This window comes from Sphaerodactylus townsendi, linkage group LG02 (genome assembly GCF_021028975.2).
Source record: "Sphaerodactylus townsendi isolate TG3544 linkage group LG02, MPM_Stown_v2.3, whole genome shotgun sequence".
In the NCBI taxonomy this organism is placed as follows: Eukaryota; Metazoa; Chordata; class Lepidosauria; order Squamata; family Sphaerodactylidae; genus Sphaerodactylus; species Sphaerodactylus townsendi.
In genome coordinates, this window is record NC_059426.1 from 69,720,808 (window position 1) to 69,748,660 (window position 27,853).

At 47.2% G+C, this 27,853-nt stretch overlaps 1 protein-coding gene across 1 annotated transcript; it reads right to left on the reverse strand.

Annotated features, from left to right (window-relative positions):
- Nucleotides 1–7,503: 7,503 nt before the first annotated feature.
- Nucleotides 7,504–24,897, reverse strand: ANKRD13D (ankyrin repeat domain 13D). Its single transcript, XM_048485538.1, has 15 exons — nucleotides 24,280–24,897; nucleotides 20,271–20,406; nucleotides 19,575–19,699; nucleotides 18,905–18,950; nucleotides 17,620–17,763; nucleotides 17,080–17,269; nucleotides 16,610–16,676; nucleotides 16,376–16,457; nucleotides 14,367–14,428; nucleotides 14,061–14,191; nucleotides 13,711–13,868; nucleotides 13,299–13,457; nucleotides 11,635–11,798; nucleotides 11,146–11,225; nucleotides 7,504–8,600 (listed from the first exon to the last, which is right to left on the reverse strand). Exons 1-15 carry the CDS (start codon nucleotides 24,367–24,369, stop codon nucleotides 8,318–8,320), a joined length of 1,917 nt encoding a protein of 638 aa, XP_048341495.1. The 5' UTR covers nucleotides 24,370–24,897; the 3' UTR covers nucleotides 7,504–8,317.
- Between the last annotated feature and the right edge of the window lie 2,956 nt (nucleotides 24,898–27,853).

Genomic DNA, 27,853 nt, shown 5'->3' on the forward strand with positions numbered 1-27,853 from the left:
TAACAGGAGCAGGCCGGAGAGGCAAAAGGGTTCCCCGGGCTGAGATGGGAAGGACGGAGGAGGAGCATCGGGTTGCCGTAACCACTGCTGTGCTCGCTTTCCCAGGCAGCGGCCACCCACAGGTCCCTCGTTATGCTACTCCTCCTCCCTTCGTTTGGGGCTTCCTTTGAGCGAAAGGCTCGACCTTTACACCTGTCGTGAAACGAGGGGCCACAACACAGTAAAGAAGAGGATGGACAGAGTGCCTTTGCACAGCGTTGAACACTCAAAACATAAATCTTAGGGCTCCCAAGGGCTTCTTCCTCCTCTAGCAGCTTCTCCCGGCCCCCCCACAAAAATTTACCACTTCTGGTATGCCGGGTACACTCTGTAGGCAGAGGAGGAGGAACTGATCATAACATTGGTTCGTATTGCTGTCACAGGGGGGAAAATCTAGCCGTACTTCACTTTTTTGGCAGTGGCGTAGCTAGGCAAACTGGAGCCCTGGGCAAACCTGAGTTTGATGCCCCCCAGGCACATGCCCAATGCAACGCGCACCCCCTTGTAGCTACGCCCAGTATTGGCCTGTCTAGGGTAAAATCCGGAGTTTATGCTCTCCATAAGCAGCTTTACCCTCCCTCAATGTGCATCCGGGCAATGATTTTTACACCAGGTCGTTTCAAAGTCACCATCACATAGTGATTACGCGCCCCAACTCACAAATCTGAGCACAGCAATAAGCCATGCCACACAGCAGAAATAATTTTTTGAAAACATTTTCAAAATGCTTTCAAAATGTTTTATTACTGCTATGAAAACATTTTATGGTGTTGTATCCAGTACCCTGACCAATTGGGGGGAAACAGCATCACTTTCAGTGTTTCAAAGCGATAAATGGGCTCCCTAGTCTTAAACAAGTGATGCTGGAATCCACCCCCAAACAGCATCATTTTCAACGGTGTTTAAACTAAGAAGCCCAGATTCTCCTTTTAAATCCACATTAAAGGGAGAATTCCAAGCCTTAGTTTAAAATTAACATTGGAAATGATGCTATTTTGGGGTTGATTCTCCCACACCCTGAAGCAGCATCACTTGCAATGTTTAATCTGGGGACCTTTAGATTCTCCCTTTAAATCCATGTCAAAGGCATGGGGGATTTAAAAGGAAAATCTCAGGAAATTTGGGAGACGTCATCAGGTGTGCAATTAGTTAAGCTAGCAGCACCCAAACTTTCAGGGTATCTTTATGAGACTCCCCTAACGATACTACCCAGGTTCGATGAAGTTTGGTTCAGGGGGTCCAAAGTTATGGACCCTCAAAGGTGTAGTTCTACTTTCAGGCTCCCATTGGAAAACAATGGATGATAGGGCACCTCCTTTGGGGAGTCCATAGCTTTGGACCCCCCGGGACCAAACTTCACAAAACCTGGGTGGTATCAGTAAAAGGTTCTCCCATGATACCTTCCAGGTTTAGTGAAGCTTGGTTCAGGGGGTCCAAAGTTATCGACCCTTCAAAGGCAGCCTCATCTCCTATTAAATTCCCATTGGAGACAATGGGGGATGGGGCACGCCCTTGGGGAGTCCATAACATTGGACTCCCTGAACCAAACCTCACCAAACCTGCGTGATAGCATCAGGAGAAAGTCTCCCAAAACATCCCCGAAATTTTGCGTTACAAATTCCAGACCTACATTATACGTTCACGGGTCGTATCCGGCCCACCAGATGACCTCTAACCGGCCCTCCTGCCTTTGTTGGGGAGCACAGTTATATGTTTTGCCTTAGGGACAGCAATTCTTTGTCCCCGGGCGCAATCCATTTTGGTCACGTAGGGGGCGCCAAAACATCCCTGCTATCACGCTGATTCAGGTATTCAGGCCTTAGGAAGAGGCAGGGACTGTTAAACACAGCAGTCCTACTCATGTAACGGTGAAATCGAGTGTCCAGGAGTATGGGGAGAAATCCCACTGTGCTCCTCTTATGAGTTAGGATCGAAGGCTTCCGCCTCCCCTCCCTCTGACCCAGTGTGCCTTTATTCTCCCTTACTCACAAGCCTTCTGGCAGACTGGCCTCTATAGTACTGGTGGAGAGGAAGCTGAGCTGGATCCCAAAGCAACAGAACTCGATGATGATGCTGGCATTTGTTTTGGTAAACCTTCAGATGTAGGTGATTTAGAGAGATTTATATGCTTAGAAAGTTACTTTCCCCTTACACTGGCTTGGAGCTGTTTCTCAGGCCAGCCTACCTCACAGGGTTGCGGGCGACAAAAATAGGAAAGAGAGCTGGTGGGGAGAGAGCCATGCATTGTTTTGTTGGCGGTGGGGGGTGATCCAGAGAGATATTGTTGACATTTGTTTATAAATTTTCTGATGGGGGTGATTTGTGAGAGATTTATGACATGCTTAAAAGTTAATTTTCCCTGAACTGGCTATTTGAGCCGTTTCTCAGTCTACCCGTTTCAGGCTAACCCATCTCTACAGGGTTGGTGGCGACAAAATGAAAGGAGTTGGTGGGGAGAGAGCCACGGCGTTTTGTTGGTGGGGTGATTCAGGAGAGATATTATGACATTTTGTTTTGGTAAATTTTCTGGATGGGTGATTGTGAGAGATTTACATGCTTGTTAATTTTGAACCGCTTTGTTGTTTCAGGCTTTACCAGCTGCTTTCAGGCTAACCTACCTCACAGGTTGGCAGGCGACAAAATTAGAAAGAGTTGGTGAGAGAGCCGCGCGTTCTTTGCCGGGTTTGCGGCAGCAAAATCATTATTTGGTCGGTATGGGCGGTCACCATACCGAGTAACGCCAAATTCAGGTTTTGTCCTTTCGCTCCAGGCTTCAGCATAGATACACCGTTGAGTATTTCCGCGAGAAGTCGGCGCCACCTTGGTTGCCGGCTTCAAGGGTTTTCAGCAACCACCGATTTGGTTAGAGCGAAGCGCTTTGAGTTCCCTGCAGAAGCTGGTTGTTTGGCTGGTCATGGTTTTCAAAACCACCTCGCCTCTGCCTTTGTGCCAGAGTGAGAAAGCCCAGCTGGTTGCCTTACGTCGGCTTCTGGTTTTCGTTAAAAGCCATGCCTGTTCATTGGGCGCTGAGTTCGAAGTCCTCGCTATAGTCGGCTGTCTACGTCGCTTCTGTGGTTCTTCAAAACTACCTCGGCTTCCCTGCGTTAAGTCTGCCCTCCACAATATTTTCTGTTTCTTATGCAGCCCCATGGAAAAAATAATTGCCCACCCCTGTGCTAGCCTAAAAACTGCGCCATCTGCAGGCCAAAAATGGAAAAACACTGAAAATACAAAAAATCCCACAAACAAACTCATGCTTTCCACAGGGTTGTTTGCCCAGGGCAACTGCCCACTTTGCCCAATGGGAGGAACGCCTCTGTTTTTTGGCATAGTGTTCTGATCCATGCTACTTTTACAACATATGGAGAAATGTCTCTCCTTAGGCTTGAAGTAACCTGATCATTACAAGGCAAGGGAGGGCAGTGTTACACGAGCTTTTTATGCATGCATTTTAAGCTCTACCTACTAGCCTGGAAGTCGCATTCACACAGTTACTTCCCTTGCCCCAGGTAAGAAGGAAACTTCTTTCAATGATTCAGGAGATGGTGGCTAAAGGGTAGTGCCAAAAAGGCCATGATTAGTTTATTTTCTGCCACCAAGCCCTTCATAAGTTTACCATAAATCAGTCTTCATAATCCAAGGGACAAGGATCAGTCTATAACAGTGGTTCTCAACCTGTGGGTCGCGACTCCTTTGGGGGTCGAACTTCTTTTTCACAGGAGTCACCTAAGACTCTCTGCATCAGTGTTCTCCATCTGTAAAATGGATAAATGTTAGGGTTGCGGGTCACCACAACACGAGGAACTGTAGTAAAGGGTCGTGGCATTAGGAAGGTTGAGAACCACTGGTCTATAAGCAGACATCTCCAGCTGACACACACTCAAAGAAGCCAACCCTAAAGATCAAAGGCTCATCCTCAGACCCTTGGAAGTTCAGTAAGATTGAGAGCTGTCTATCCAGAGATATGCAGATGTCTGCAATTACAAACTGAACAACACTGACTTAGAAGGAGCTTTGAGCGCAAGCAACTATCCTAAAGCAGGGATGCAGCGGGAACGTTTAAAGAGCAACTCCTTAATTCTTTGGGGTGGGGAAACTTTAAACATTCTTCTGGGATATTTGAACAGATAAAAATGCTGATAGGATAGTATGGGGAAGAGAGAAGCTGTAACACTTGATGGGAAGAGGAAAAATATTTGAAGGAACTGATTCAGTGGTGGGATTTGGCAGGTTCACACCACTTTGGCAAAACCGGTTGTTAAAATGGTGCTTGTAAACAACCAGTTGTTAAATTATTTGAATCCCACCACCAGAACTGGTTGTCAAATTATTTGAATCCCACCACTGAACTGATGTACCAGGTAAGTATAGGACTTGAGAGAGTTTTGTTTGAATTCCCACTATGCCATGGAAGCTTGCTGGGTAGTCTTGGAGCAGTGATACTCTCTCAGTCTAAACAAAGTAACAGGGTTGTTGAGATGATAAAATGGTGGAGAGAAGAAGTATATAAGCCTCTTTGAGTCTCCATTTGGAAGAAAGATGGAGTATAAAGTACTTAACAGTGTGTTTCTGACTGGGGATTGAAATCTCCTTGGGTTCACAAGGCTACTCCAGGAGGGTGTGAGTTCTTTGTAAGGTCAGAGGGCAAATCCTTCCTATGACCAAACCTGCTCAGTTTTCTAATAACAATGAGAGGGCCTTTGTGCCTCAGAGAAAGGGGGCAGTATGAATTTCTTCCTCTTCATTCACAGATTAACTCAGAATACCTGCCAGAAAATGTTACAAATAGCTCAAACCCAGGAACTCTGACTGAATTATTGACACTGCAGCCGTGGCCCCAAGAAGCATAGGAGGCCTAGAGCCTCTCCTCTCAGCCACAGCTGGTGGTCATGGCAGACAGCCCAGCATACCTACCTGCTTGTTGCTTTGGCGGGTCCAGAGGGGAGGGAGGCAGCGCCATTTCACCCCCAGGCCATGAGCTCTGACTTGCCCCAGGGTAATTATGTTCCTGAAGCCTGCTTTCCACTCAGTGAAATCATACCAAAACATTTTTATTTTCCCTGCCATTTCCCAAGCCTTCTGTGTGGTTGCCAAACCTCAATTTTGGCACTTGCTCTACCAATTTTTTTGGTCCCTCACTTCACAACTTCGCCCCTCTCCTCTTAAATTTTATTATTTCTGGTGGTTTCCCCCCCATTTTTGGTATCAATGAATTAGTAATGTTAGGAAGTATTGCTACAGCATGTATGTGGAAGAAAAAAACCAACAGCAAGGAAACACCATTTTGAGAATGGGGTGTGAACAAACTTAATCGTAAACACGGATGGAAAACGGCTTCAAAATGGCACAAGGTGTGTGCGAAAAAGCCCGTTGAGCAGGGCACTTGTTGCAGTTCTATGTATTGACACTAGGTGGGGATATTCACAGTAATAGCAAGAATCTACATGGTGTTGCAGTTATGGCAGTGAAACCTTTGCTTAGTGTCAGTAGTTCAGAATATTCCATTGCTCAAGGACCAAAGTGGTTTTCCTTACAGGTTCAGTGAGGTAATGAGTGTGGATGGGAGCAAAACTTCACAAAGGAGACAGCTGAGAAGTATTGTAGGGATCCATGAGGTTCTGAGTCAAGAAGTCAAAGGCCCAAACCAGAAGGAAGAGTATAGGGCTGGCAACAGCCTCTGAAAGAGGAACCTGACAAAAGCAATGAGGAATGAAACTGGAAGCAAAGATCAGCAGAGGCTGAGAAGTGAGGGAAAGTGCTAACCAGAGGGATCTCTGAAGAAACTTCACATTACTTGAGCAGGGATTATTTGCTGAGGTGGAAGAGACAGCAGAGTATGAGGGTGGCTGGTCAAAGTAATAGGGACAAAGAAGACAGTGCCCTGAAAGGTGGCAACCTGCAATAATAGGGTTATGGAGACATGAAACCAAAGAAAGGAGGAGCAAAAGAGAAAATAGAAGTGGAACAAAATTAAATGGGCCTGCAGACAAGAAGGCTGTGTGCTGTTGGCAGGAAAGAAGTGGGCAGGGAAGGGCGTGGAGAATGAAGTCCCTGACAGGGCAATTCTGCCAGTCACAGGTTCTATTGTCACTGTACCATTATGTCCAGAGTTCCCAAACAGTCCTAAATGTGTGATGAGGACCAAAAAGTGTGTCCGTAAGGGAGCTTGTTTGGGTTGAGTTTCACATGATTTGAACAAACCAGCCATTTTGACTATAGGCTTCTAATGAGTAACAAAAGGTTGTGCCAGTTTGTGACTATTCCTATCTTCTTTCTTTCAGCCCCATCCAAAGCAGGGGAGCCAAATTGTTGCTCAGATGCAGCGCAGCCTCATGCCAATGTCCTTCCACAGGTATAAGGGGTACCCTTGCTGGTGGAGAGGGCAAGGATGCACAAATCTGGTCACCCATCAGCTCCACATCTGGAAATGGTTGCCACTGACAGATCAGACATCAGCATGGGGGTGGACTGGGACATTCATGTAATGGAACCAACATTAGTTGGCTTCCACCTGGGCTTTGTAACCAGGTACACCACTGCCCATTTAGTCCTATGGAGGGCTTTTCAGCGGTGGTTTTCCCCCTCTGCCAATTTTTCCTGCCTCCCCGTGCTGCCAAAAGTCTTCCCTGTGCTGCTAGGAAGCAGTGTTGTGCCCGGTTGCCATGGGCTTTGTATTGGGCTGCCCATGGGTCCTCTACACCAGCGAGGTGTAGTGGTTAAAAGCGGCAGACTAATCTGGAGAACCAGGTTTGATTCCTCACTTCTCTACATGATCTGGTGAATTGGACATTTCCCTGCTCCCACACGACACCTGCTAGATGACCTTGGGCTAGGACCTTGGAACTCTCCCAGCCCCACCTACCTCACAAGGGGTCTGCCATGGAGAGAGGAAGGGAAAGGAGTTCATAAGCCGTATTGAGTGTCCTTACGAAAGTGAAAGGTGGGTTACAAATACAAAATCATCATCTTCTTGATCGCATTGGTTTCCCATAAGCGGGACTTTATAGAAGGTAGCATAGAAAAGGATCTAAAAGAGGCCTGTACCACTTTAGCGCTCCCAAACTATATGCAGTACTCTGGTCTCTAGTCTTGTATGGTACCTCCTTAGGGGGCCTGATAACACCCTTGCATTGACTGCCTGCAAGAACTGGGGTGAGGAGGGCAGGATTGGCCAAGCATCTGTAAGGCACAATATATGGCTGGTGGGCTACATTCAGTAATGTGGCTAATGTGTTGTGTGGATCTGAGCTAAAGATAAGACTGAACCATCTCTAGAGTCCCTGCCTGAGTTAAACCATGCTAATACTAAATTGTTGTTCAAACTGCAAGTTGGCTTTGCATATACAAATCAGCTAGTTTGGTAATTTGCCTGAAGACCCACAGAAATCCTAGCAGTTAAAATTGGTGCGATAACCAAATACTCATGAAACAGGGGAAAGGGAAGAACGGCACAGAAAAGCAATGCTGGTTTCTTAGTTTTATTTAGTAGTTCCTGCTGCCCAGAGCCGACACCCTCTCCCCTGCCTGGTCCCCAGACGACAGGAAAAAGCCACTCAGGAGTGGGCACAGCTGTTCCCTTTAGACCCACTGGGTTCAATAAAAAAAAAACACACTTCCCGCTCCCCTTCTCATATGTATCTTCAGATATATAAATAAAATAAATTAAACACACAGGTGGGGGTGGAGAGCAGCTGATGATCAGGAAAAAAAATGCAGGAATGAAAATTATTCATCACGCTGCAGCCTGGCTTCAGATCTCACGGCAAACATTAATGCATCAAGCTCCAGGCCTCCACCCCATCGACTGCAACTTCCCCAACCAGGCCCAGTCTCCAACAGACCAAAACCTTTGAAGGGACAGAGACAGCAGTGCATTTATATCAGTCTTGGAAAGCCAGACACTGATGCCAAGGTAACATGACATGCTGATTTCCTCGACTTCTCGCACTTCCTTCACTCCTATCTGCTGCTCCATCTCCCCCTCCCCTCCCGCCACCTCGTTCTGTATAAAACACTTTCCTCCATGAGGGATGAGGATATAAAACAATTTTTAAAAATCTTACAGAAAATAATACCAGGGCGGAACTGAGTGAGTCTCAAGAAATGCAGAAGGTGCTGTCTTCTCGCATCCAGGCCAACCCCAGTGGGAAAGGGGCAAAGCATGGAACTCACCCCCACCCCACCAGAGGTTAAAAACACAATGAGAGCGAGGGCTTGGTAGGCTGGGTGGTGTGAGGCTCGAGGGAAGCGAGGGGCCCCTTGCTGGCAGGCTGGGATGCTACTTCTCTGTCAGCGAGAGCTGGAGGATGCGCTGCAGCTCCTCATCTTCCTCTCGACGTTGGCGTTCCTGTTCTTCCTGCTCCCGTGAGGACAGCTCCATAGCCAAACGCAGCTGCTCGTCGAAGCTGGGGTAGGGTGGCGGCAAGGCAGAAGAACTGCCACCGTTGGTACTGAGAGCTGGGCTGCCCTCAGAAGAAGGAGGAGCATCATTGTTGCCACCTCCTGTCTCCATTGTGCCCAGGCCTGGCCCTGACTGAAGAAACATGCTCTCCTGGATAGCCCTGAGGAGAGAGAAGGGGGAGAAAAACAGGCCTTAGACAGTGAGTAGGCCGTGGTTTATGTGGTCACACTCTACAGGCCTCTGTCACCCTACAGAGAAAATGGTTTATAGAACGTTTCACAGTGGATTTGGCTGTAATAAATATCTGCAAGTCATATCCAGCAACATTTAGAGTCTGGAAAGGTAGAGAGGCACTCATACTTTCCCATTTGCCTACATTTACAGGCATGTGCATCTGCTCCATATTCAGATATTTTGTTTCTGAAGTTGCAACCCCATGCCAAAATCACTTCCCTTACCCCTCCTATTTTCTCAATTTTGTTTGCATCATCCTTCCCCCAACATACATAGCTGGCAGAGAGTTGCTTTCCTTCCACTGTCAGATTGCTATTTCTCATTTCTACTTAAAATCTATTTAAAAACTGCACAATTGCAAAAGCCGAGACTGGAGTCTTACAGTGGGATGTGAAATACCACAAGGACTCCTAAAACCCCATTCACTCCACACAGCACTAAATTAAATTATGAATCAAGAAACCCTCTTTTCTCCTGTGTAAAAGAGACTCATCTAATGTATGATCACATTTTATATTTACTGGAAAGACAGAAGGATAAACCACTTCAACTATGTGGCAGCTGTTACCAGGATGGCTGGATAGGAGAGGCAGAGCTTTCCTCTCCACCCTTGTGTACCTGAACCCAGCATGGAAGATTTCATTCTCATTCTAAAATGTACAACCTGAACTGTGCCAACTCCTGCTTGTACTTATGTCAGTTCTTAGATTTTTTTTGAAAAAAAGATTTCATTAATATTTTATTTATTTATTATTTATTTATTACTTTAAATTTGTAAAGGCTCAGGGCGGTATACAACAATCAACATCAACAATACAGTCACAGCCCAACCCATTTAAAGCAGCTCAGTAAACAATAAATTAAGCAACTCATAAAAACAGATGGCGACAGCAACAAACCCACTCCCCTCCCATCACACCCATGAGAGGCCGAGACATGGATGGAATATAGACAATCACCCCAGCTGGCCAGATGGGAATGCTTGGGCGAACAGAGCTGTTTTGCAGGCCTGGGAAAACCTTATAAGTCTCGTTGCCTGCCTGGCTCTTCTTTTGGGGCGGGTGGGCAGCTCAGGCCTGGGTGGGCACTGGGGGGGGGGGAAGGAGGGGACAGTGGGGGCGATTTTCACCCCCCACTGACTGAATGGCCTGCACCCAGGGACATGTCACACCACATGTTCCCGTGGCCTATGAACTACTGCATCACATTGGCCCTGTATTCTCATTTCAGCTCTTTGGTGACTCAATGTAAAGTAACATAGGTAGGCTTTAATTCCCTGTCTAGCATTTTGTTCTCCAGAAGAATCTTCCCACTATGTTTAATTTAAAAACATAAGAGGGAAGGCTTGTTCCATTAATGCCCATATAGCTGAATGCAAATGAAGTAAGGGTAAGGAGATGTTGTGAGGATCTCCATATGTGGCCCTCGGAAAACAATACTCCAATGTCAGCAAAACATCATACGTGCAAAACACAGCACTTCACCCCAGCCATTGCTAATACTGACCAAACGCTTATGATCCCTTTTGCCTTGCAGTAATACAATGCTTCCACAGGCACTGCGGAGATAGTTCCAATGCAACTCTCTACTGGGAATATGTGAGTATTGGCCCAGTGACTACAATATCTCCCCCAACAAATAAATCCCACCATGTGGGAATACCCAAGCAGAAGGGAACTGAACTGTAGGAACCAGAGGACGTAGGTGGAGCCACTCTCTCGAATCTGTAGCTCACAGAATTTGCAGTGTTCTGGAGCCATCCTGCTGTTTCTTGCTGCTGGTGAGCATCCCTCACTACTGTGTAGTGGAAATCAATACATGAAAAATGCTAAATGACCAGTGTCTTGCGCAACCAACCAGCCTCAGTGACTGTGAACGATGGTGCAAAATAGCTTGTCAAAAGGGAACATGTTGTAGGCTGAGATTCAAATAGCCAGAGCACTGAAGAGTGTGGTAGTTACAGGGTTCCTATCATGCACACCACAGTATTCCCTCCAGTGAAAAGTACTGTGTTTTCTAGGTCCCTTCCTATGTTGCATTCTGTGGTTGTGTGGAGACAGATGTGCCACCATTACTGTGCTGTGGCTGCCTGTTTCCATATGTGGCTGATATGGGGAGGAGGGAGGTATCATCGGCATGATGACTGGCAGATGTCAGTGATATTACTAAGAGCTCTAGTGCAGCTTCCATTTCTTTTCTCTGTTAAAGCAGCATAGGACACTGACTAGATACGCGTGCATGCATGATGCACTAACATCTGGGGTTTAGGAGTGAGCTGCTTGTCATCTTCAGCACATCACATTTACATTTAGGTTTTGCTTAGCTGATCTACAATTCACCCTCCAGTTCTCTCACTGTAACTTTTCTGGTTGTGTTTTGTATACAGTCTCACATGTGACTATGGAATACGCAGCCTGCTGCTCATGGGGGTCTGCAATGCTTTCTCCTTGCAGTCACACAGAAACACTCACCGTTCCAGCTGTAGTTCTTCGTCATAGGATGGGGGATTGGATCCTGGTCGTGTATTGGTCAGAGCTTCCCATATAGTGACCTAATGTAATGTGCAAGAAAGAATATCTTCAAAATCAACCATATCATTTATCCCCTAGCTGAGCCATGGACTCAGTGGCTGGTCTTGAGCTAGTTGTAGACTCACAAATTTAGAAATGGAAATGCTGAGTTGCCTGTGTGCACAAGTATGTGAGAATAAGATTCGTAAGGCATTTAACAGAAACAAATAATAAGCTTCACTGGCCAAAACTACTTGAGAGCTGGCTTGCTCTACAGCCTAATTCACCCTCCACCTGATATCCCCATAGCCATGAATAGGCCACTCTGCAAGTGCAGCCTTCTGAAGGTCATGTGCCTTGATTCCAGGAATCAAATAGGCAACTCATGTCTCCCTGCTAGAGCTGAATGGATTGGCATCCTTCCCCATATAGGCCAGCTGCTGCTCTCACCTGGTCTGTCTCTGTGCCAGCATCCAGAAGGCTCTGCTGAATGGCAAATTGAAGCAAGTCATCATCTTCATCCCTCATGGGCTCTGTCCGGCCTGCACCCAACATGGTGTAGCCCTGGGGTACCTCAAATACTGATGGGTCCACCTCACAGGGAAAAGGGTACACTGGAATAAAGACATAGTGGTTAGCATGGTGGTCAGGAGGAGTCCCCATTTCCACAATTCCCCAAGTCCCCAAAGACCAGTTGAACCACCTGTGTCTTCTATTCCCATCTACAAGACGGGCTCTTAAAAACTTTTGCCCCATCAAGTGTCCTTATGGTAAAAAATGAATGGTTTAAGTGTCCCTAGGGAGTCTAAACTGAAACAAAGATGACAATGGACTGGCAGAGCTTATTCTCTTGACAAGCATTTAGCTGATTTATTATCATTATTTAACATCAACCAAAAAAAGCTGGGTGGAATAAAATCAGAAATTATTCCACTATCTTCCCACACATCAATCTACTTGATGGGCTGGCAGACAGATATCATGACTATCATGACTAGGATTTACCTGGCCATGGTATATCCATGGATATACTAGGATATACCTCTGATTCCAAGTACATCCTCCAAGGCCACCAATTATCCAGGAGAGACACCAAAAGGATGGCTCATGCTTAGACAGGAAGAAAGTAAGGTCAATATTGATTACCATCCTAAATCAGTATGGCTGGTGGGTTGGGGATGCGGAAAGGCGGGAAGGAAGATGTGTCTCTCCTAGCAACTGTCCTCTTCACCACAGGAACAGGGGCTCACATAATTACCAAATATCTGTGTCCGTTGCACTTTTATGCCTTTTCCCACTGCTTTCTCACTGCTGGTAGTGCAAAGTGCCTCAGTTGCCACTGCATATAACCCAGAGGTGGGATTCATCCAGTTTGGCCCAGTTTGGCTGAACTGGTTGTTAAAAGCCTCCTTGCTCCCCCTACCCTGGGAGAGGGAGTGAGGACGGGGCTTTTATCACCAGCCCAGGGCGGGGAGGAGAGTTCAGGCTCAGCTCTCCTCCCCACCCTGGGCTCCCGGGGCAGGGAGGAGACTTCCCGAGCTGGGAAGCACTGGTGTGTGTGTGTGTGTGTGTGTGTAGGCAGCCAGGAAGTGTGGGGGAGGGGGGCTCTGGCGGCCACATCGCTGTTGGAGGTAACCCAGGCATCCTGGCTGCTGCCCTAGCCCAGAAAGGTCACCCTAGCAGGCTGTGTGGAGGTGGCCTTCCCAGCCTAGGGCAGTGGCCGGGAGGCCTGGGTGACCTCCAGCAGGGTGGCCGCTGACCACCTGGACCGAGAAAGCCCCCCCCCCACCACACAGACTACTCCATCAGCAGTTCTGGTTGGACCACCACCAAGGGCACTGCCAATGGAGCTCGAGGGAAAAGGTGGAAGCAAGCCGCAGCCCTACCGGCTTCTGCGGCCACACCTCCTCCCTCAAGCTCCATTGGCGCCCCCCCACCAGAATCAGTTGTTACATTTTTTGAATCCCACCACTGATATAACCCCTAAAGTAGCTACCTATTTTTCCTCGCCAAAAAGCTGTATCCTCTTGCCCACCCTCATGCCTCTGCAAAGATTCAGATCAATGAAAACTTTGGAAGCACTGGACATAGCGCAGAGAGCCCCCCAATCTTACCTTTGGTGTTATTGGCTGCTTCTGCCCCAGCACTCAGCTCCTCGGTGCACTCAGGACTAGGTGTAGGAGTACAGATCCGTACTGAGCTCAGGGGCTCATCACAGCCACACAGATTACTGAAAGTGATCCGAGCATTCAGCACATGGAAGAGGGGGATCTCTGAGAATTAGGTGGAAAATAAGCAAAAGAAAGCAGGGCAGGAAGTGAGGAGCTGAATGCTGCCAAAACTGTATTCTCAAGTCCCCCCATTTCCCCACTTGACCTTATCAGGATATCTTATTTTCCTCATGCCTACTCCTTCACTTCCATTCCCCACTTAATTCTTGATCCTCCAGATCAGTCTCTAATCAGTGTTTCTTCTCCTCCTTTCCTCCCATCCCATCCACTGCTACCCATGCCTTGCATCACTCACCAATTTTGACAGGGAAGCCGGGAGGTAACTTGAGGGTAATGAAGTCACGTAGCTTGGCAAAGTGAGCATTGCTGATAGCCATCAGATCAATGATGGGTGTTACCTGCTCCACCAGGGAGAGGGGATGGTTCTCACACAGCCATAGGGTGGCCTTGAACCTAGCAAATATGGAGTGTGTCAAATGCCATAGAAACCTTGGCACAGGGAGATCTGCTTTCATTTACCCTTCTCTAGCCATTTCATTTTTTTGTAGACCCTTTTTCAAGGGCCAGGTGCAAACATCTTGACTCCTTGTCCCATTTATTCCACCCCATCCCTGCCACACACCCTCTCATCGCATCACACCTTACCTCTGCACTTTGCTGGACATCTCAACAGGGCGACCGATATTGCGAGACTCCAAGTTGAAGTTGGGGTCAAAATATTCATCAGGGGTAATAGCCGTTGGGTTGGTGGGGCTAGCTGACTGCAGCACAGGGGCCTGCAACAACAGGAATCAGACACTGCCTACATGTACTCCAAGTCTTTCATCCGTGATCCAGCTCGTTCCCCACATCCCACATCTCCCTGCCATTCTCCCCTCGCCTGCTCGTTTAGGAGCATTTGAGAGGCTGCGCCAATGTCCCCTCCCCCCATGTATAGATGGGTTCACTCACCCCATTCTGGGCAGCATGCTGCTGGGCAATTCCCAGGAAGGATTGGAAGGGAGTCTTGGAACCTGTGGGGGAGGAGAGGAAATTTCCAAGGAAGTCTTTTCTCAGTTTCCTTATCAACACCCATAAGGTGAGTAATTATTTGTTTTGGGGAAAGCTTTAAACAGTGATTTACAGATTCAATATAGTACACAATGATCTCTCTGCCTTTTATAATCACTAGACCTGGCCCATCCCCTTCCTTGGCAGACAGTCACGGTTTAGGAAGGGGCTAGGAGACCCCTTCCATTACCTGCTTTGATGTATTGATTGTATTTTGTATGCAGACTTGACTGTTTCTTTTGAAAAAGAAAGGTGAGATAGAAATTTAATAAATAAGCAATACTTGCTGAGAGGGGCAATTTGGTAACTTTCCTCCTTGCTGCTGCCCTGTGAAGAGAGCAGGCACATGTTCCGTGGTAGCTAGGCAGGCAATTAAATGTTTTGCAGTGTGTGTGTGACTGCTGCTCTGAAATAAACTGATGGTTCCCTTGTGACATCCTCCACCCCCACCCCATGAAGGCGAGCAAAAATGTCTCCCCCTTGGCCGGTATCCTGACCAATAAATGCACACAATGGCAGAACAGACAGCTCTCATGAGTGGAGCTAGAGAAGGCAGGAGGAGAGCATGGTTTCCTGGATATATGTTTTGGCAGTGGGGATAAGTACCTGTTAGTACCACATACATTTAATGGCACTAGCAGCTATGTGAGTAAGGTATTAGTAAGGGGCGGGGGGGGGGGTTCACCCTATTGTGCGATACATAGTAAGACTAAGGTATGATTGCTTTAGGTCCAAACTTGACATGATGTCGGATAGCCACAATCAGATTGCTTGCTTTTCTTTCCTTCTTCAAGAAATCTGTGTGCAATTGCCAAGGCCTTAGCTATATGTTACATATAACATGTAACTGGGAGGGGGTTCCCTATTGAAATGACCCCGGGAGGGCATTATTCGCCTCATTGGGGAGCTGAATATGCATTGAGTGTTTACATGTGCAGTGCCCCCCCCCCCCCCCCCAGAAATTAATGTTACTAAGATTGTTTCAGGTCAAGAAAACAGTGTAGAGTGGAAGGCTGATGTTTCTATCTCTGCATACCTCCCCCCGCCTCCCCCAGTCTCAATCTAAAACCAGCCCTGTGGAGCTTCAGAGCTGAGTTCTCAAGGAAAATGTGCATCTGCTCCATGGCTGCAAGTCCATGTATGAAATATAATGGTCCCAGTGTGATACAGGTGCAGTGCTGCAGGAGGGATAAACCCTTCCCCATTCAGTTTCCCCAGTCTAAATTGTTCCACTGAAAGGGATAATTTAGATCAGGGAAAAGGCTTTGAGGAAAGGGTTAATCCTTCCCAATGCAATTGCCCAATCAAATTAGCAATGCAACACAGTTGCTTTGTAGTAGAAAAACAAAGTTAAGGGAGGTCTGATCTTGGAAGGCATGAGTCACATCTTGTTTGCTGCTTAGTGCTAGAGTTCAAAAGACTAAGAAGGGAGTTGCTGCTTTTTAATATGAAGCCTGGATTCAACTAAAAAAAAAAGATGCTTCAAGTCTCCAAATCTTGTCCTCCTGTCTCAAGATGGACACGGTGTGCACTGGACAGGCTCTTAGTTGCTAAAATAGCTGTTCTGCACCCTCCAAGGCTCCTTTACCCCTCTCGCCACTTGGCCTCCTCCCAACATTCTTTACAAACATCTACTTCCTGCATCGTTGACTCTCTAGCTTGAAGTAATGAAGCCTGCAGCACATGGTGGCTAAACAGAGCCTTGAGAAACAGGAGGGAGTCCTTATTCCATGCCAGGACTAATGAGGACAAATCACTTGAAGCCAGAGGGCAGCAACTGCCAGAAAACATAACATACAAGTGAGTGGAACTCTCCAGGGGAAGGGGGGGAAACAATTTGCAGAATGTTTGTGGGATGGCATGGGTTGAATCAGTAAACAATAACTGGAGGAGGTTCAGGTCTGTTTTACCCTTGTTGCGTGTTTTGTCCTGGTCTGACAGGTGCTCAGTACGGGTTTTGGTGACAAGCTCCACGTTGCTGGCACTGTAAACCTGGAGAAGCACAAAGGCCACCGATAGCACATGATCCCATAAAACACAAGCCTTGCAGGAAGCTGGGATCATCCCCGCCCCATGGAGATGTGCTATCCATACTAGGTAACTATGCACACAAATGATAGGGTAAGGGTGGAGAAAAGTTATACCTTAGCTTCATAGCCACTGATGTTCTCCATTTTCTCTGAACGCCAGCCCCAAATGCCAGATTTGTTCCTGCAGAGAAGGGAGGCCCTAAGTCAGGCATGACAGAATCCCGTTCAGATTTGATGCGTCCTCCCGTAGCTAAAAGGCACAGACTTCTTCAAATTCTATTTTTGCATGCAAGCACACACACACTGAAAATCCTAACCAAACTTATTTCTTCTCCAACCTTGCCTTAGCAGATCTACAGAGTGCAGGTGTGACATTTGTGGTAACAGGAGAGGGTGCTTGGGGTCTTGACCCATTTTTCAAAAGTGGCTCTCTGGCAAAGCTAGTTACTAATCTAGGTAAATTAGATGGACTTTCTTTATCGATGTTCAGTTCATTTGTAGGCCTCATCATGCCCTCCAGTACCACCAAGTGTTCCCCTGCAGTTATACGCATTCCCGGAGCCATTCCCCCCATCCCAGCTTACCGCTCGAAGGCAATGTTCTTGGTGTCAAGGTGGGTGGAGACGATGGGTGAAGTGAGCCGGCTGGCAACGTGCTCCTCTGAAGGCTGCATGGCAGCCAGCATCAGCTCAGGCTCATGCAAGGCCAGTGACAATGTTTCAGTGTACACAACTTGCTTGTCGTGATCCACTTCCATCACCACAGCATTCTCATCTGGCCAACCAAAGAAGAAGAAGAGTTAGTTTTTATACCCCGCTTTTATCAACCATAGGAAGTCTCAATGCGGTTTACAAACTCAGTCCCTTCCTCTCTCCGCAACAGATCCCTTGCGAGGTAGGTGGTGCTGAGAGAGTTCTGAGGGAACTGTGAATGGCCCAAGGTCACCCAGCAGGCTTCATGAGGAGGAGAGGGAAAATGAATCCAGTTCTCCAGATTACAGTCTGCCATTCTTAACCACTATAACATGCAGGGGAAGGGGGAAAGCAATACAGAAAGATTAGTGTCACAGCTCAGAATCCCACTAAGGACAATATTGATTTTCTCCAAAAAGGAATTTTTCTGACCTTCGCCTTTAAAGATGTAGCTGCGTCGGCCCCGCTGCCAAGTCATGTGCTCAAAACCTAGCAAGGTTGTGTCGACCCGTAGGTTTTCGCCACGCTTCCACACCCGGTATACATCACTTGGGCACATCTTAGAGACCAGGGGCACTGCAGGGAAACACATAGTGAGCAAAAGGGCAGAAGTTACCCCCAAACCTTACTGAGTTGCCGTATTTGCATCACCCCCATCATTGTCCAAGGAGGCATTCTAGCTTCACAATGACTACGTGTAGTAGGTCAAGAAAGACACAGTGATGTGACCAAAGAAAAGCGATGGGCTTCATGGCTGAAGGATACCCCTGTCCCATTTGGCTTGGGGTCTGTCCAGCTATCAGTTTTAATCCCTGGGGCACTGCAATGATGGCATGTGTCTCATACAACTAGAAAGACGAGTGGCAGGCAACCTCTAGTACATATGCTGAAAGGCAACACCTCAAACCAATTTGCTCAACACCAGTCAGCCAGTTCTCTGCCAGAGCAACGTAGGCAAGATCCTAAGGCACCAGAAACACCACTAGCCCTTGCCGTACTCCCAGTGTATCTGGACAAGTACAACAATCCCCTCCCCACCCCCACTCCCGTCACTCCCACAGCCCATTGGTTTGCTGGCATACCAATATCTTCACAAGGTGTTGGGGGGGGGGGGGTGTTCCTAGTTTTTTTAAAGCCTCTCTCAAAAAAATGCCCTGTGCCTGAGACAGAGTCCGCTTCATGATAAAACCATTACATTCACTGCAGAGAATGAAGAAGGCATCTGAGGAGGCCCACATGTAGGCTACAATCCCATGCTATGCCATTGGTGTGTAACCAGCAGTCAGAAGGTCAAATCTGGTCCATGGGTGAGTTTTACTTGGCCCACTACTTGACTTTCAGACAGCTTACCACCCCTTCTGAAACCAGCTATTTTTGACTACTAACCTTGCCATTAGAAGATAAGAGAAATCATCTGAAACTGCCCATGTATTCTCTTAAGGAAAGACAGTCCCATGGTCTGGGACTAAACCAGAAGTGAATCAACCAGGAATGGGAATGGAGTCAAATAGAAGAGGCACATTGGCCCTGAGCTCTGTCTAGTGCCTTTTGTAGAAATGTGTGATCACTACACTCAGTATAATACTTCCCTGAGCTCCTAAGGTTCCTATCTATTTAGAAGTTTTTCCCTGGACAGTCATTGCTGATCTCCTCCTCTAGCTTTTGGGAACTTTTCTCCTTCACTCCCCAAAAAGTGGAATTCGAAGCACTGACTTACCCCAGCTAGTAAACTCCCATTTCATTTCCACATAGAAATCAGGTGCCTGGTGAGACAAAAAACCCAGAAAGGGACAGATCAACACAGACAAGACAAATGGTAGCAACAGCAAACCCCTCCTCTCTACCTGTTGTATGTGTTTGTACTACTACAGGATGTAATTTTAACATTATTAGCAACATTCTTCCAATGGGAGTTCACTGTTAAATTAGATCCTTACTACTAGAAAGCCCAAGAGTGTGAAATATCCCCTAGGAACCAGAGTTAAAGAGGCAGCAATGACTAACTGGGATTCCAAGTAACTACTACTGTCTAAGTCCCTAATGATGGGAGGGATAATGATTTTTTGCAAATGTGAAATATGCATTGGAGAATCACAGGTAACAAAATTGCAATTATTCCATACATTTGTAGAGAAGTGGGAGATGTGCTGCTGAAACTTATTGTAGGAGATGAATCTTGACTGTAAATTTTAAAAAATACATCTGCAACCACAGCTTCAGGACAGAGAGTGAGCGATTCCAGTAATATATCAAGTTAGACACCCTTGGCAAGGCTTCTCCCTCTCAACCTCTTCTGAGGTTCTAACGAGAGCCCAGGAGGGAAACCCCCTGGCAGATGGACTCTGTTGGAAAATGCTCCAAGTCAGCTAGAAGATGACAGCACATACTCTACGTAGTTTGTTGAGAAGTTCTGGGATGCCAGCTAGGCGTTGTGTGGCACGCTGGTAATCACGATACTGGAGCACCAGCTGTACCATCTCTGGGTCTCCTGTGCTCACGGCCTCCTGCAGGACTAAAGCATAAGGGAAAAGATATAGAGAAATTTTCAGTATTCATATCCTGGAGCCGCTCCCTACCCCCACCATCTCCTCCTTTAAGTCCAGACCAGTGTCTCTTCTATCCTCACTCAAAACTGGTAGGAGCGGAGACAGTCTATTGATTTGCCAAAAGGGTATGTCTGACTGCCAAGGGCACAGAAATCCTGCTAACTGTTGCTCAATTCTGCAGGAACGGCTCTGGAATCCTAAGCCAGAAAAAGCAGGTATCCAAAACAAAACTGTAAGAAAGAAGGGGAGCATAACTGTCCTATCTCCAAGGCAGACAGAACATATGGAGAAAATATGTACTAGATTCTGGTCTTTAACAGTGTTGCATACCCCCTTCAACCAGTTCCTTGATGTCTCAAAACTTTATCAACAGCTGCATTCCCTTGTCCCACTTTCACAATCACCCCTTCCACATTCCTGCTCTCCTTTCTGCCTAGGATATAAAGAGCTGTCTTATTTAAATCAAGAAGCCAGAGACTGAAGCCAAGGACCTCTTCATGCACTGTCTAGTGCTCTACTACCACAGAGCTTCCATACCTGTCCAGCCATGGGCATTCTCTTGGCCCACACTGGCACTGTGTCGCAGCAGCACTCTTGCAGACTCCAGGTTCCCCAGGGACACAGCCAGCTCCAGGGGTGTCCGGCCACGTGGGTCCAACATCTCGACATCATGCTGCAAAGAATGATGTGCAGGATTAAATGTCTGGCTGGCACTTTCCTCTAGGAAGAGGCAAGGCTGGGGTTTATTTTCAGCTACAGTTCAACCATGGAACCTGTTTTTGGTGCCAGAAGCCTACCCCATGAACTAGGATACAAATGTCACTGTTATTTCTTACTAAAGGTGACCATTCATCCAGCACTATTCACAGATACTGCAGTTCTTATTTTTATACAGGGTTCTAGAACAGGTTCCACATATCTGACAGATCTGATCTCTCATTGAATTGTAATTAATTTAACCAGTAGCTTCTTGAAGCTGAAGCACACTGATGCTTGGATCCAGAATCCTTTCCAAACTCACTTATTCTTGGGCCTTACTATGGCAATACTTTCTTGTGGGATCATTTGCTAGAAATGACCATCCTTTTCCCCAGCGTTATAGTAAGGTTGAGGGCAAGATTAGCCTTGGTATGCTGCAAAATTATTCAATTTATTTTTAACTGGAGACAGTGCAGTACTGAAACAGTGCAGTACTGAGTAAGCACACATCCCCTAAACTAAAACATTTAAGAAAGCAATCAGTGAAAAATATTTCCAAAAGGTGGGTAATGACAATGGCTCAAGTTCCTTGAAAGTGTTACAAATATTGGAAGCAGGAATTTTTTATTACCAAGAGATTCCTCCTAATGTAACTACTATGACCTGAACAGTTCAGAGTCTCCTCCTTTCGATATCTGGCCCAATTCTCTGCCCATGAAAACAAGATGCCTACTAGAATGTTTCTGAGAACAGAAAGAGTGCTACATTATCTCAGTCCCAGTAACCCACATACTTATATTTTGTGGCATGGCTTCCAGACAGGCAAGATTCTCTATAGGCTTTTGTATAAACTAAGCCTTAAGCAGGGAGTAAATGGACTCTTTAAGATATGCATTCTGGCACTATAACCTGGTATACTGCACCCTCATTTCTTCTTGGAATGCTACCAGGCCTTTTTTGTATCCTCCATGCATGCTCTGGAACCAATTTTGATGTCAGACTTAAAGTAGCTAAACACCCTGAGATGTTTGGGGGGGGGGGGAGTGGGGGAGGCAGATGCTTCCCCTACTGACTCTGCTGAGCCACTGCCATCTTGGTTTCTCTCAGCTTCACTTCCCAAAGCTCCTCCTAGCTGTGCAAGCCAATCCCACACCAAGTCCCAAATCCCTCCTATGAGCTATGTGTCAGGATGTATTCTCTCCTGCTATCAAAGACCAGGCTTAGGTGCAAGGACTAAGACCTGGTTGTGCAGAGGGGGCAGCTGTCTTCATCTTCTGGTATGTTAATGGACCTTTCTTTTTCCTTTTGTTTTCCTTTGATGCTGGTAACTGTAGCTAACTAGATGGAACCCTGGCGCCTTCCCAATGGGAGGGGATGGCAGGTGGCTGAGGACTATCACTGAGCTGGCCTTGAGATGCTAAACTCCCAAATATCTTTCTTTCCGCTGTGTTATTGTCACATTTCCTGGGAAACAGGGAGGGAGGATTTATGGCAGGAACTCTGGAGGGATAAAGGCAACTGTCTTTTAGTTGTTTGGAAGAACTGGCTTTCTGAAAGCCAGGTACTAGATGTTACCAATAAAGACTTCTGATCCTGCATCCAGAGTCCATTTATTGACTTCAGTCTCAAGACCTGACACTATGGTAGCTACACTGAAGATAAACACTTAGAGGGAATACACCTCTGAAAACTAGATGACGGCCAAACCCCCGGGGGAATGCTGTTGCTTTGCTTGCAAGCATTCCATAGATGCTTGGCATTGTTGGGAACAGAATGTTGGATGCAACAAAATGACTTGTCCAAGACCACAGAGTACAAGGCAGAAGTGGGACTAGAGCCCAGACACCAAACTACACATTTGACTCCTCATTTACCACTGTAACACCCATTTCATAGAAGACAAACTAGTACGGCTGAGCAAATGACCTTGAACTACCTCTGCTTTGTATTTAGTGGGCAAACACCAAAAGCCCAAATCATTTCCCTTTCAAAAAAACAACAGCCCACTTCTGACCCAATATTTGCTGTCATGCCTTATGCCATTGCATACTACACTCTGAATTGTTACCTCCCTGTCCCTTCCACCCCACCTCCAGATCCCTCCGAGGCAAAAGAACAGAGCTTGGCAAAGAAATGCTGCACACAAAACACATAATTATCATATAGAACTCACTTCTGCAAAGTATAATGACAACGGCAACAAGGCTGCATGACATTTTAAAAGGTTTAGACAAATTCTTGGATGGGGGATCTATCAACAGTTACCAAGCTAGTAGACCACCTCCATGCCACCTCCATGGTCACCACAGATCCCCACTTAAACGTCTGTCCCTTTGACAGCCACACCTACTTCATTGCCCCTCAGAAAAGAAAGGGCAGAAAAAAATCTTCTAAAGTAGGGATGTCGAACTCATTTGTTACAAGGGCTGCATATGACGAGGGAGATGGGGTGGCTCCCTCAGCTTGCCCCAGCATAGCACTGGGAGGGTTCCTGGACTGATGAACCTGCAGTGGTCTGGGCTCATCAGGCCAAACTGGAAACAAGGAGGGGTTGCCTCAGCTGCCTTGCAGGCCTGATAAGCTCCCTCAAGGGGCTGGATATGGTCTCTGGGCCACATGTTTGGCACCATTGCTCTAAAACTACTTACTCTATCTCCCTCAGTTGTCTTCACCCCTCAGGCTGATCCCCATTTCTCACTGTGTTCAGAATCAAATTAGAGGTTAGTATTTTCCCATTCCTAGGTCCATTCTACTGCTTCCACTTCCAAGAGGAAGCACAAAGACACAACATTGAAAACTGAGAATGACTGTCCAATCAGCAGGCAGTAGCCAGTCTGCCTCCAGTACTTATCCATCTCTACCATGCCACAACTCAGGTGCTCAATGATATTCTGTACAGCTGGGGCTAGAGGGAATCTTGAGACCTTTTTCTGTTGTTGTTCCCATGTTAGTGCCAGCCCCATGGTTTTGTTCTCATGTTAGTGCCAGTCAAGAGACTAAAAATCTATTTTAGAAAATAATGCCTGATGTGTATATGTGCACTGATCTCCAAATATCCTTTTTTGTCCTTTTCTAAAATGGTGGAGCGCATTGTGCTCTGAATAAGCCATCAATGGACAATGGAAGGAAAGCTAGGCCTCAATATCATAGGATCTGATGGGTATTACCACTATTAGCATTTCCTGAAAACCATCTGGAGTGTGAATGCTTGGTGTGGCTTGCCTTCATTTGCCCAATGGAATGGATGCTACAGGATCAACGCTGAAGATGTGTTGGGCTATGGAATTCCACACTAGTGGATTCAGAGGAAAAATGCTATTTTCTATGAAGCTTCTGCTGCCAAGACTGACAAAGAATGGGGTTGGGGGTCCCCAGCCTGAAAGACTCAACTGTTCATCCATGGGTTGGCTTGGGCTGAGCTATAAGAGAAAGAAGGGAGAGCTATAAGAGAAAGAAGGGAGATGTGGGACCAGGAGTTTGATGAAGCTAGGGGAAAAGAATGACGGAGCCATGGCAGTTGGGGTCAGGGGAGGTCCCTGGCGCCGTTCTCATAGCAATGAATGTGTGTGCATGTAGTGCGGAAGTGTTCCCTGGAAGAGGTGGCTCAATAGGATGTAGGGTTAGAAATAGTAACAATATTAGGATTGGTGCCAATATCTGCCTTTTTGGTGCTTTCCCATTCTGACATGCAAAGGGAGAAGCAAATGCTTGGGATCATCTGAGAAGAACCCCACATCTTCTCTCTCCCACATCTGGAACTCCAGCTGTGTAAGGCTATGGGGTGGGCCGGAAAGAGGAGCAGGGCGAAGGAATAATGCCGGGAGCGATTTTGTGGCTTCCCCCCTACCTGTCCCTTGCGCAGCTCGCTGTCCAGCGCCTGGTGCCGGTTGTGCCAGACGAGCAGGTGCAGAGGGAAGGCGTCTGCGATGCGGGCCATCCCGTCACCATGTCCCCACGCCCGGCCGGGTCTCTGCTTCGATCCCCTCCGTTCGAGGCCTTCTCGGGTAGCGGCGCCGGGGCCGGCGGCTGCCCTCCTGCTCGGCTCGGTACTGGGCCCCGCTGCGGCGGCGGCGGCGGCGCTCCCGGGAGAGGCAGGCAGGCAGAGGGCGGGCGGGGTGCGCGCGCGGCCTGGCTGGGGTTCGTTGCGGCTCCCGAGGCCACCCGAGCCAGAGAGCGGCGGGCTGGGAAGAAGGGGCGGGCCTGCGGAGCGCAGGGAGGAGACGGCGGCGGCGGCGGCGGCGGGGCGGAAAGCTGACCCAACCCAGGCACTTTTCCCCTGGCCCGACTGTCCGCTTCGGCTCACCCGAGAAGGCCCCGGGCTGGGGACTTGGGGCGGCAACACCCCTCGCGTCACCCCCGGCGGCGGGAGGGAGCAAAGGCGCAGGCGGGCCTTCGGGGCCCGCTTTATGAGCTGTCGGGAAGGACTGGCGGTTTCAAAAGGCCCGGAGGTGTGCAGACGGCCTCCGCTTTGGCCCGCACTCTCCAGAGAGGGGTTGAAAGGGGGTGGGGGGGCGTTTGGCCTGGCCTCGGTCGCTTGCAGTGGGCGGGCAGGCGTTTAGCACCGTCTTGCTGGGGCTTTTTTAATAGCTCCTTTTCGAACATTTTCTCAGAAATGCCGTGGAGACTTGAGACTCCTGGCTGGCAACAAAAAATGGGGCTGAAGGTTTTAGTGGTTCCTGCTCTTAGTTCCGGCCCCCAAAACTGTTTAGGACGTCGGGGTTCATCTCGAATATGTGAAGAAATGCTTGTGAGCATGTGCAGAGTAACGTTGCTTCCCGCTGAGTAACCACCTGCTGACAGCCCGGAGTCCCTGCAGCTCTCATCCTAGAGATTAGAATCCGTGATTGCAACTCCTCTTGGATCATCCTCCTTTTTATTGTTATTTTCTGTTTGTGACTTCCAAGCCAAAGTGAATGGCTGAGGGAGCGTCTCGTAAATTTTCCAGTAAGCGATCACTTTCGGGCCACTGCTTTGTCCTAAGCTCTGTTCTCCAAAGTTTCAAAAGGGCGACTGTGACCGACTGTCCTGTATCAGCCTGTTTAGGCTTTGCCTGGCTATTATGATGCAAAGACGGGTGCGTTTCTGGTTTGAAGGGCTAGGAAAGTTGGCACCCAGTTAACCTGGACAAAAGTAGCTTCCTCTAGAAGCATCTAGTAAACAAGGCCGTGAGGAGGCCCAGAAAAATGTAGCACAGAATGTGAAGAGGAGGGAAGGAATGACGGTGAAGGAGACTTCCTACCTTAATGGACAGGCTGGTCAGACCTGTTGTTACCGTGGTAAATTGTGAAATATGCTCTTGAGCTAATGAAGTTTCTCCTCCCCATCCTATATCCTAGATCAGTGATGGTAAACCTTTTGGGCTGGGCTTATCAAATATTCAGAAAATGCCCAACTTGGCTTGGCTGGCATTTCATCCTCCCCCCTCGAACAAAAAAGAAACAATTCTTTATATATTCAATTGCTCAAGGAACAAGGAACCTTACAGGTTTAGTGAGGTAAGAGAGTTATGAGTGTGGCTGGGAGCAAAACCTCACAAAGGAGACAGCTGAGGAGTACTGTAGGGGTCCAGGAGGTTCGGAGTCAAGAAATCAAAGGCCCAAAACAGAAGGAAGAGTTTAGGGCTGGCAACAGCCCCTGAAAGAGGAACCTGACAAAAGGAATGGGGAATGAGACTAGAAGCAAAGATCAGCAGAGACTGAGAAGTGAGGGAAAGTGCTAACCAGAGGGATCTCTGAAGAAACGTCACATTACTTGAGGAGGGATTATTTGCTGAGGTGGAAGAGACAGCAGAGCGTGTGGGAGGCTGGTCAAAGTAATAGGGACAAAGAAGACAGTGCCCTTCCATCCCCACAGTCTCCACTCTGAGAAGCATAGGAGGGCAGTGCCCTGAAAGGCAACCTCCCTGCTCCCTCCTCTGCACAAAAGAGAAATAATTCTTTACATATTCAGCTATTTTTAAAAATACTGTCCAGTCATGTGTGGTGCTATGTATTATATAAAGAAGCATCAAATAATTACAAAAATAACTCACACTCAAACAGGGAGAATAGTTGTTGGTGTATGCTGGCATATCACCCAAAATGTGGCATGTCACCTTTGACACGCATGTCATGGATTTACTATCACTGTCCTAGACCATTATTGTTAAGTCTATTTTTCACCATTTTTTGCAAGAATGATTAATGTAGTTGACAAAAACTGCACGGGCAGAGATTCTGCCGTGAAACTGCTGTGATTCCTTCTTCCAGGCTGAACTTGCTAAATTTCTGCCCAAAATTGCCCAGTCAAAGGGGTGGTGGTGGTCAAAATCCTTCTCTCCCACACTATATGTTTACCAAGTCCCCAGGTCCAGTTTGAGTTCTGCTTGTGCCTAGCCATGCCTTTTTGTCTAATTCATCAATTTATACTGATTCAATTTATACTGATTATATAAATTTGGTGGCTCCTTAAAGACTACGCCATAAGATTTTGTTGCACTAGAGCCCATGTTGTCAAATAGTTATCCTTAGTTGGCAGATATATATTTATGGGAAAAAATGTAAACAGTGAGGTCCAAAGGCCATGAAATGCAAGGGGTAGAAGTTCAATCTGGTAGACCCCAAATATATGAGATAAGAGAATACGGAAGTATTCACAACTGTACTGGCTCCTGGTGATAGATATTATCTTTCTAGCTATGCTGTTCTTTGCTAATTTAATACACGTAGCAGGAACTAAATGTACAGTGCTGACTAAATATGAATTGAATAGGTTATATTTTGCTGAGAAATTCTACTCCAGCAATTTTATGCTGGAGCCCCCTTGGAAATGTTTTGGATTGTGACATTGAAATCAGTAATACACTGTTGTGGAAGACTGAAATGTTCTTCCAGTTTCTGAATGTTGCAATTTAAAAACGCACACACCTTATCAGTTTATTCTTTTGTACAGGTATGGTGCAGTTTGACCCACGCAGACAGCATAAGGGCTTTGTAGGAATAAGGATGAGTAGACAGATGAGTTCCTACTTGGACTGAGATCCTGTAATAGTGTTGTCTGAACAAATGGGGCACATAGTATTTGGTTAAGGTCACTCCACTATGGAAGCAGTAAGAATGGAAACATGGGGGAACTGTGTCTATCTGTCTGCCCCATCTTTGTGCTCTTCTCCCCATGCTTCCCCCTGCAGTCCATCATCTTGATGCCTTAGCTCTGAGATAACTGCATGTCTCCTTGAACTTGGGAATGCCTGTTTCCCCAGAACACCTGAAGTTCAGGTCAGCTGAGGTAAAAAGCCCTGTAAAGGGCTGGGAGGGGGAATCACATGGAGCCTATATTTGTTCCCCTCCTGCCCCCCCCACCCACCCCTTTTTCCCTTCTAGGGAAAGAAGCAAAGGAGAATGTTTTGTGTGTCTCTCCCTTACCCCGCTCCAGTTCAAAGG